Genomic DNA, 10305 nt, shown 5'->3' on the forward strand with positions numbered 1-10305 from the left:
CTCTAATAGAGCTGTGGGGGCACAATGATTAGAATGCAGTATTGCAGGCTAACTTTGCTCACCTCGCCAGGAATTCGATTCCTGTAATCTTGACTGGCACAAGGTTGACTCAATCTTCCATCCTTCCAAGGTTGGTAAAATGAGCCGGATTGCTGGGGGGCAAGATGCTGACTATGTAAACTGCTTAGAGAGGGCTGTGTAGCACTGTGAAGCGGTATATAAGTCCTATTGCTATTGCTAATAGCATTGCTAATTGCTAATCCGCTATGTATTCAAGATGGACAGGGATTAATATTTATATGTATTTATATGTAAGGGTGTAGGTATATACAAATTTATGTATATAGCATGTTTATATGTGTGCTATATACATGTGCACTTTTGAGAGCAGGCAACAGAATTTCATTTTTAATGTGTGCCAATGTGCCCACAGTAAAAAATGACAATAAAGGTTTATCTATCTATCTATCTATCTATCTATCTATCTATCTATCTATCTATCTATCTATCTATCTATCTATCTATCTATCTATCTATCATCTATCTATCTATCTATCTATCTATCTATCTATCTATCTATCTATCTATCTATCTATCTATCTATGATAGATTATCTGTCTGTCTGTCTGTCTATCCGTCTACCCATCTATCTACCCATCCGTCTATCCCTCTATCCGTCTGCCTGTGCCTGCCTGCCTGTCTGCCTGCATCTATCTATCTATCTATCTATCTATCTATCTATCTATCTATCTATCTATCTATCTATCTATCTATCTATCTATCTATCTACCTACCTACCTACCTACCTACCTACCTACCTACCTATCTATGATAGATTATGTCTGTCTGTCTACCCGTCTACCCATCTATCTATCCATCCGTCTATCCCTCTATCCGTCTGCCTGTGCCTGCCTGCCTGCCTGCCTGCATCTATCTATCTATCTATCTATCTATCTATCTATCTATCTATCTATCTATCTATCTATCTATCTATCTATCTATCTATCTATCTAACCGCCCGCCCAACCACCTACCTACCTACCTACCTGGAGGAATCCATTCCTACAAGTCCCAGCATTCCTCCTATTGGCCTTGCCGGCAGAGGCTGCCGGGAGTTGTAGTCCGTCCGGATCTGGGAGGCTTGCCCCCCCCGACGCCCGCGCGCTCTCGGCGCCTCTGGCCCTTTAAGGAGGCGCGTCCCCTCCCCTCTCCTCCGCCGGCCCAGCCCAGCCCAGCCGCTGTTAAAGGGCGTCGCTTCGCCCTTCCCTCCGGTTCCTCGAAGGCTGGCGCGGGATCGAGAGGCAGCACCGCCCGACGATGAAGTGGCTGCTCCGGCGATGCCCCGCCGCTGCCCTGCGGCTCCTGAGCCAGCCGCTGCCCCGCACCACCCGCCTCCCGCAGCGAGGCTACTGCGCCGCCTCTGCCGGAGCCCGCGGGCTGCTCTTCCGACAGGTGAGCTCCGCACGCCCGCACAGCTGGTGGGCACCCCGGGCACTGGGCAGACGCTGACCGGACAGACGCTGCCCCTTTGGCCGCCGTTCTGGAACTCTTTCCAGGAGGAACTCCGCCTTCGCTGCCGTTGCTTTCGCTTTGGGCTGCGATCCCCCGCGGCCGGGGGAGGGGAGGATGGGTGTTGTAATCCAAGGCAGGCAGGGGAGTGGGAGGCAGGAGAGGAGTTTGCAAACGCTGCCTGGTTTGGACCGGGCTCCAAGGTTCCCTCTCTGGGGGGGAAAAAAAAAAAGGCTCCGGGGCTCTTAACCGTGGCAGACCAGGAAATTGGGGGGGTTTTTTTGTGTATGCGTGGAAATGGAGCTTCACATGGCTGGTTGTCTTGTTTTATTAAAATGCGGTGTTAAAATGACTATAGTGAGTGGGAAAGCACAATGGTAGTCGCTACGTTTCGGTATTCAGAGAAATGCAAGATGTGAAGGACAGTTACGTTCCCTTCTGCGCGTTCTTTATATCTGTTTATATATCTTTCCTACCGAAAGATCCCTGTCATCGAAAAAATCTCCAGGCAGAACAGAAAATCCCATCGTCTTGCAGAATAACCGGTGAATTGAAAAAGTGTAGCTAAATAAAAGTGGGCCACATAGAACAGATTTCTATTTTTTTATGCTTTGCCTTGCTTTTCAAACTTACTTTGGAGCTAAGGCCATTGATAAAACATTTGAAGAGAGACGAAGCATATGGGTGAATAAATAACTTAATTCATGAACTCCTAAAAGTCACACCTATGTTTATTATCCAGGGATTTTACTCCAGCAACGTGAATTTTCGGGCTTCACGTGATTTCTGAGGTCAACAGAACAACAGTTCTTATCACATATGCTATCTTGGGTCCATACAGTACGCTCAGTTCAACCCAGTTGCCTAGTTTCTAATTCAGAATATCGTATGAGTCAACCAGGGGACTAAGAATTCAGAGACGAAATGGAGCTTCACATTGCTGGTTATCTTGTTTTATTAAAATGTGGTATTAAAATAATAATAATAATAATAATAATAACAACAACAACAACAACAACAACAACAACAACAACAAAGTTGGAAGGGACCTTGGAGGTCATCTAGTCCAACCCCCTGCTCAGACAGGAAACCCTATACCACTTCGGACAAATGGCTGTCCAGTTTCTTCTTAAAAACTTCCAGTGTTGGAGCATTCACCGCTTCTGGAGGCAGGTTGTTCCACTGGTTAATTGTTCTCACTGTCAGGAAGTTTCTCCTTAGTTCTAGGTTGCTTCTCTCCTTGATTAGTGTCCATCCATTGCTTCTTGTCCTGCCTTCAGGCGCTTTGGAGAATAGCTTGACTCCCTCTTCTTTGGGGCAGCCCCTGAGATACTGGAAGACTGCTATCATGTCCCCCCTCGTCCTTCTCTTCGTTAAACTAGACATACCCAATTCCAGCAGCCGTTCCTTATATGCTTTAGCCTCCAGTCCCCTAATCATCTTTGTTGCTCTTCTCTNCTCTAATAGAGCTGTGGGGGCACAATGATTAGAATGCAGTATTGCAGGCTAACTTTGCTCACCTCGCCAGGAATTCGATTCCTGTAATCTTGACTGGCACAAGGTTGACTCAATCTTCCATCCTTCCAAGGTTGGTAAAATGAGCCGGATTGCTGGGGGGCAAGATGCTGACTATGTAAACTGCTTAGAGAGGGCTGTGAAGCACTGTGAAGCGGTATATAAGTCCAAATGCTATTGCTATTGCTAATAGCATTGCTAATTGCTAATCCGCTATGTATTCAAGATGGACAGGGATTAATATTTATATGTATTTATATGTAAGGGTGTAGGTATATACAAATTTATGTATATAGCATGTTTATATGTGTGCTATATACATGTGCACTTTTGAGAGCAGGCAACAGAATTTCATTTTTAATGTGTGCCAATGTGCCCACAGTAAAAAATGACAATAAAGGTTTATCTATCTATCTATCTATCTATCTATCTATCTATCTATCTATCTATCTATCTATCTATCTATCTATCTATCTATCTATCTATCAGAGATTATCTGTCTGTCTGTCTACCCGTCTACCCGTCTATCTACCCATCCGTCTATCCCTCTATCCGTCTGCCTGCCTGCCTGCCTCTATCTATCTATCTATCTATCTATCTATCTATCTATCTATCTATCTATCTATCTATCTATCTATCTATCTATCTATCTATCTATCTATCTATCTATCTATCTATCTATGTATGATTGGTTATCTGTCTGTCTGTCTACCCATCTACCCATCTATCTACCCATCCGTCTATCCCTCTATCCGTCTGCCTGTGTCTGTCTGTCTGCCTGCCTGCCTGCCTCTCTCTCTCTCTCTCTCTCTCTCTCTAGCTATCAATCTCTCTCTCTCTCTGTCTCTCTCTCTCTCTCTCTCTCTCTCTCTCTCTCTCTCTCTCTCTTTATCTCTCTCTAAAACCTGATCAGACCTTCTTTGAGTGAGATTTTACTCTCTCTCTCTCTCTCTCTCTCTCTCTATCTATCTATCTATCTATCTATCCACCCACCCGCCCAACCACCTACCTACCTACCTACCTGGAGGAATCCATTCCTACAAGTCCCAGCATTCCTCCTATTGGCCTTGCCGGCAGAGGCTGCCGGGAGTTGTAGTCCGTCCGGATCTGGGAGGCTTGCCCCCCCCCCGCTCGCAAGCTCTCGGCGCCTCTGGCCCTTTAAGGAGGCGCGTCCCCTCCCCTCTCCTCCGCCGGCCCAGCCCAGCCCAGCCGCTGTTAAAGGGCGTCGCTTCGCCCTTCCCTCCGGTTCCTCGAAGGCTGGCGCGGGATCGAGAGGCAGCACCGCCCGACGATGAAGTGGCTGCTCCGGCGATGCCCCGCCGCTGCCCTGCGGCTCCTGAGCCAGCCGCTGCCCGGCGCCCGCCTCCCGCAGCGAGGCTACTGCGCCGCCTCTGCCGGAGCCCGCGGGCTGCTCTTCCGACAGGTGAGCTCCGCACGCCCGCACAGCTGGTGGGCACCCCGGACACTGGTTGGCAGCTAACCGGACAGACGCTGCCCCTTTGGCCGCCGTTCTGGAACTCTTTCCAGGAGGAACTCCGCCTTCGCTGCCGTTGCTTTCGCTTTGGGCTGCGATCCCCCCGCGGCCGGGGGAGGGGAGGATGGGTGTTGTAATCCAAGGCAGGCGGGGGAGTGGGAGGCAGGAGAGGAGTTTGCAAACGTTGCCTGGTTTGGACCGGGCTCCAAGGTTCCCTCTCGGGGGGGGGGGGGGGGAAGGCTCCGGGGCTCTTAACCGTGGCAGACCAGGAAATTGGGGGGTTTTTTGTGTGTATGCGTGGAAATGGAGCTTCACATGGCTGGTTATCTTGTTTTATTAAAATGCGGTGTTAAAATGACTATAGTGAGTGGGAAAGCACAATGGTAGTCGCTACGTTTCGGTATTCAGAGAAATGCAAGATGTGAAGGACAGTTACGTTCCCTTCTGCGCGTTCTTTATATCTGTTTATATATCTTTGCTACCGAAAGATCCCTGTCATCGAAAAAATCTCCAGGCAGAACAGAAAATCCCATCGTCTTGCAGAATAACCGGTGAATTGAAAAAGTGTAGCTAAATAAAAGTGGGCCACATAGAACAGATTTCTATTTTTTTATGCTTTGCCTTGCTTTTCAAACTTACTTTGGAGCTAAGGCCATTGATAAAACATTTGAAGAGAGACGAAGCATATGGGTGAATAAATAACTTAATTAATGAACTCCTAAAAGTCACACCTATGTTTATTATCCAGGGTTTTTACTCCAGCAACGTGAATTTTCGGGCTTCACGTGATTTCTGAGGTCAACAGAACAACAGTTCTTATCACATATGCTATCTTGGGTCCATACAGTACGCTCAGTTCAACCCAGTTGCCTAGTTTCTAATTCAGAATATCGTATGAGTCAACCAGGGGACTAAGAATTCAGAGACGAAATGGAGCTTCACATTGCTGGTTATCTTGTTTTATTAAAATGTGGTATTAAAATAATAATAATAATAATAATAATAATAATAATAATAATAATAATAATAACAACAACAACAACAACAACAACAACAACAACAAAGTTGGAAGGGACCTTGGAGGTCATCTAGTCCAACCCCCTGCTCAGACAGGAAACCCTATACCACTTCGGACAAATGGCTGTCCAGTTTCTTCTTAAAAACTTCCAGTGTTGGAGCATTCACCGCTTCTGGAGGCAGGTTGTTCCACTGGTTAATTGTTCTCACTGTCAGGAAGTTTCTCCTTAGTTCTAGGTTGCTTCTCTCCTTGATTAGTGTCCATCCATTGCTTCTTGTCCTGCCTTCAGGCGCTTTGGAGAATAGCTTGACTCCCTCTTCTTTGGGGCAGCCCCTGAGATACTGGAACACTGCTATCATGTCCCCCCTCGTCCTTCTCTTCGTTAAACTAGACATACCCAATTCCAGCAGCCGTTCCTTATATGCTTTAGCCTCCAGTCCCCTAATCATCTTTGTTGCTCTTCTCTGTACTCTTTCTAGAGTCTCAGCATCTTTTTTACATCGCAGTGACCAAAACTGGATGCCGTATTCCAAGTGTGGCCTTACCAAGGCCTTGTAAAGTGGTATTAATACTTATTTATTTATTTATTTATTTATTAAATTTATATACCGCCCTATCTCCCTTACGAGACTCAGGGCGGTGAACAGGCGTGATCTTGATTCTATCCCTCTGTTAATGACTATTTCCACCCTCTCGAAGGCTTGTTATGGAAATTGCTGGGGATGCTACAAGTCTTCAGTTAGTAGAACAAATGCTGTTTCTTTCAAATCTAGCTCTTTTTAGCAGTTGAATCCTAGAGGTGTCATCCAAAATTCTGACCCGCTGAGGACGGCGGCACAGTGTGGCTTCCTTCAGTTAAATCCCAAATTTCCCTGCAGGGCCATAAACACAACTGCTGGCAATCTTTTCGCTTCCTCTAATCTCCCCTGCTTAATTACTAAATGATATCTGGGACAAGCTGACATTCCTGCCCAAAGGCATGGGGCTGCCCTTGTAGACCACTCAGAAGTTACAGTGTATTGTCCAGAGTGCAGTGACTGCACAGTATTGAGTGCCCAGAAGTTTTGCACATGTTATATACATATTATATTGTGTGGGTTGCCCTGGTTCCCAGTTTTATTGTCTACGAAGATTCTCAATCATCCAGGACCTAGTTGTCCCAAAAGTGTTTTTCCAAAAGACAACTGAACTTTCTTAGGGTCCCCACCCCCTTCAATATGTCTTCTTCTCATCCAAGAAGCTTCTTCAGTTCTTAACTGATGTTAGAACTGAAAAAAAGCTTCTTGGATAAGAAGTGAAATATTTTCAAGGAACCCCCCCCCTCAAGAAAGTCCAGTTGCCTTTTGAACCGCACCCGTGAGACTCCCAGTTTTATTGTAGGTGCAATTTATGACCCTGGTTATCACTTTTAAAGTTACATGTCACAGGGCCTGGTTATTTGTGGGGCAGCCTCTCCTTAAGAATATCTGCCCATCCCACCAGATCAGATAGGATGGGTATGGCCCAGGTCTCCTCCCCCATCTAGTTTGCTAAATGAATGGTTGTAAGTTGAGGACAGCCTGTGATCTGGACAGGGCCTAGATCAGTGATGGCAAACCTTTTAGAGACCGAGTGCCCAAACTGCAACCCCAAACCCACTTATGCATCGTCGGGTGCCGGGTGGGTGTGGCCCATTGGGTGGGTGTGGCTGCGGCGGTAACGGCAGACTGGGTGGGACTAAAAAGTTCAATCAATCAACTCCAACTTTGCAAGATCTTTTTTTTCCCTGCGAGAAGTTGAAATTGACTGATTGATTGAACTTTTTTTTTTTTTGGACACGGCGACTGAGGCCTAAAGCGAAAAGGTTTTATAAAACCCAGCTGAAGGCCTAGGACTGGGGCGACGGCACGCGTGCCCACAGAGAGGCTCTGCGTGCTGCCTCTGGCACCCGTGCCATAGGTTCACCACCACTGGCCTAGATCATGGAAGCCCTCTGTGCAGCCAGTGACAGATTTAAATCCAGGGAACCTGTTCGTTCATGTATCTGTTCTTTCATGAGGAATATAATTTGAAATAATCTCTTTTCAGACTTGGGTGCTGTAATATAGCAGCTTCTCTGAGACAAGGAGGCAATAAAGATAATTTTAGCGAATTGTAATGAATTAAAACTCGTGGTAGAGATTTAATATGGGCAGCAATTCATGTAAGGCATTGGGTACAATGGAAATTTAGTCATTTACTTTCATTTAATTATTTTAAAAAATTCATTTTAATTTAATTGTTCCTGGGGCTAGAGCAGGGGTCTCCAAAATTGGCAACTTTAAGACTTGTGGACTTCAACTCCCAGAATTCCCCAGCCAGCATGGTGAGATACAACTGGATTGTTTCACTTATCCCTTCCATGGACTTAAGTTCTTCTTATTGTTTTTTCTCCACCTACCAGCTCTTTGAATCAGAAAGTTATACTTACACTTACCTGCTGGCTGATATGAAGACAAAAGAAGCCGTTCTAATAGATCCCGTTTTAGAAACAGCTAAACGTGATTCAACGTTGGTGAAGCAACTGAGACTTAATTTGCTATATGCAGGTGAGTTGTTTCTTCGTGGGAAAAATAAACAAAGGAAAGGAAAACAAACCAGCAAGCATGGTCTGTAAGGATCATAAAAAAGTAGCCATGATATAACTGGAGAGGGGTAAATGATTGGGGTGGGGGGGAAGGGGGGGTGCTTGGAAACCTAAGAGTTGGTGTTCAACCTTCCTGGATGTTATCAGCTGAAGGAATATTGATCTACTTTCAAGAGTACAATGTTTTTCCTTTTTAAGGAAACCGATTTGAGACTGAAAGTAAATTTTAGAGGGAACAATTTTCTGTATATTTTTTTACCCGGTCTCAAGTTGATGGCTCATCTGTTACAGACTAAGAGAGTTGGAAGGGACCTTGGAGGTCTTCTAGTCCAACCCCATGCTCAAGTAGAAAACCCTATACCAGGGGTAGGCAGCCTTGGCTCTTTTATGACTCGTGGACTTCAACTCCCAGAATTCCTGAGCCAGCATGGCTCAGCTTGGAAACCTCTCCCTTTCCCCTCAGTGTGGCTGGCTCAGGAATTCTGGGAGTTGAAGTCCACCAGTTATAAAAGAGCCAAGGTTGCCTACCCCTGGCCTATACCCTTTCAATGTGCTTGCTGGTTGAAAGAAGAGAGAGGATGGGTTAGGTTAGGATTGTTCTCCAGTGCTCAGTACCAACCATACTGATTTTGGAGTATGGGTACATACATACAACCACAATTAGGGCTAGAATTTCTGTTGCTAAGCAAGACGGTTGTTTAGCACTGAGTTGCGCCTGATTTTATGACTTTTTCTGCCACAATTGTTAAGCAACTCACTGCAGTTCTTAAGTGAATCACACAGTCGTTAAACGAATCTGACTTCCCCCCCACCCATTGACTTTGCTTATCAGAAGCCAGCTGGGAAGATCGCAAATGGGTAATCACATGATCCAGGAACCCTGCAACCATCATAAATAAAGGCCAGTGACCAAACGCCAAGTTTTGATCACCTAAGCTTGGGGATGTTATGATGGTCATAAATATGAGGATGGGCCATGAGTTACTTCTTTCAGTGCCACAGTAACTTTGAACGGTCACTAAACGAATAGTTGAAATACAGGTAATCCTCGACGTTCGTTTAATGACCATTCGAAGTTATGACGGCACTGAAAAAAGTGACCTATGGTCATTTTCCACACTTATGACCTTTGCAATCACATGATTTACATTCGGATGCTTGACAACTGACTCATATTTATGACGGTCGCAGTCCCGGGGTCACATGATCCCCTTTTGTGACCTTCTGACAAGCAAAGTCAATGGAGAAGCCAGATTCATTTAAGAAATGGGTTACTAATTTAATCTCTGCAGTGGTTCACTTAACAAAGGTGGCAAGAAAAGTCATAAAATGGGGCAAAAATCACTTCACAAATTCTTCCCTTAGCATCACAACTTCTGGGCTCCTTTGCGGTCGTAAGTTGAGGACAACCTGTACGCTCATCCGAAAGGTGTAAAAAAAACTGGGTTGGAGGCTTGATCTTATGTCTTAAGAAAACAGTTAAGTTGGAATATCGATGAGACATTAAAAATTGAGTAAAAATTAATAAGAGGATATGGATTGTTTATGAAGACTGAATGTAATTGAGATATGTATAAGCTAAAAATGTATTGATAAACGTAATAATGATGTTTTTATTGAGTGGATATAATTAGAAATGTACTAATTTGAATATGAGACAGTAAATGTTAAGGGAAAAAGAGAAGAAATATCTGATGTTGTAACCTGAGATTTGCACTAAGACTTTGTTATTGAACTATTGATTAACCCAGCCACCACGTTGCTTTTTAAATATTCAAATGTAAAATTGGAAAATTAATAAAATATTATATATAAATGAGATGATACCTCCCGCCTACCAGCCATTTGGAAACCCGCCCTTATTGGCAAACGAGTCCCTAACACAAAGAACGACACCAGACCCACACTCACGAAAACCACACAGGAGGTCACCACCGCACATCCACGCAAAAAGCAAACCCAAACCCACACAGATGATGAGGCATGACCACAAACTAGAAGCCAGTCCACAGCTGCATCATTAGCCACTTTAAACCCCTCCAATCCATACATGAAGCAAACTGACACCCACCATAAAGATGTGGCACGACCACGAAGCCAAACAACAGCAATGAAGCTCACCATCTCAAATCCCCCTGCAACTCAGACTAACCTGAGCACAACAAAGCCCCCACCCAAACAGAA

The 10305-nt window shown here is 45.1% G+C and overlaps 1 protein-coding gene across 1 annotated transcript in view; it reads left to right on the forward strand.

Moving 5' to 3' along the window:
• Positions 1 to 1317: 1317 nt before the first annotated feature.
• ETHE1 (ETHE1 persulfide dioxygenase) overlaps positions 1318 to 10305 on the forward strand; it is a 14064-nt gene continuing 5076 nt past the window's right edge. Inside the window, exons 1-2 of the mRNA XM_015822376.1 lie at positions 1318 to 1452; positions 7939 to 8083. Coding sequence (XP_015677862.1) covers positions 1318 to 1452; positions 7939 to 8083 — 280 coding nt within the window. The remainder of the gene's footprint in view (positions 1453 to 7938; positions 8084 to 10305) is intronic.

This window comes from Protobothrops mucrosquamatus, unplaced genomic scaffold (assembly GCF_001527695.2).
Source record: "Protobothrops mucrosquamatus isolate PMUCROS unplaced genomic scaffold, P.Mucros_1.0 scaffold1541, whole genome shotgun sequence".
In the NCBI taxonomy this organism is placed as follows: Eukaryota; Metazoa; Chordata; class Lepidosauria; order Squamata; family Viperidae; genus Protobothrops; species Protobothrops mucrosquamatus.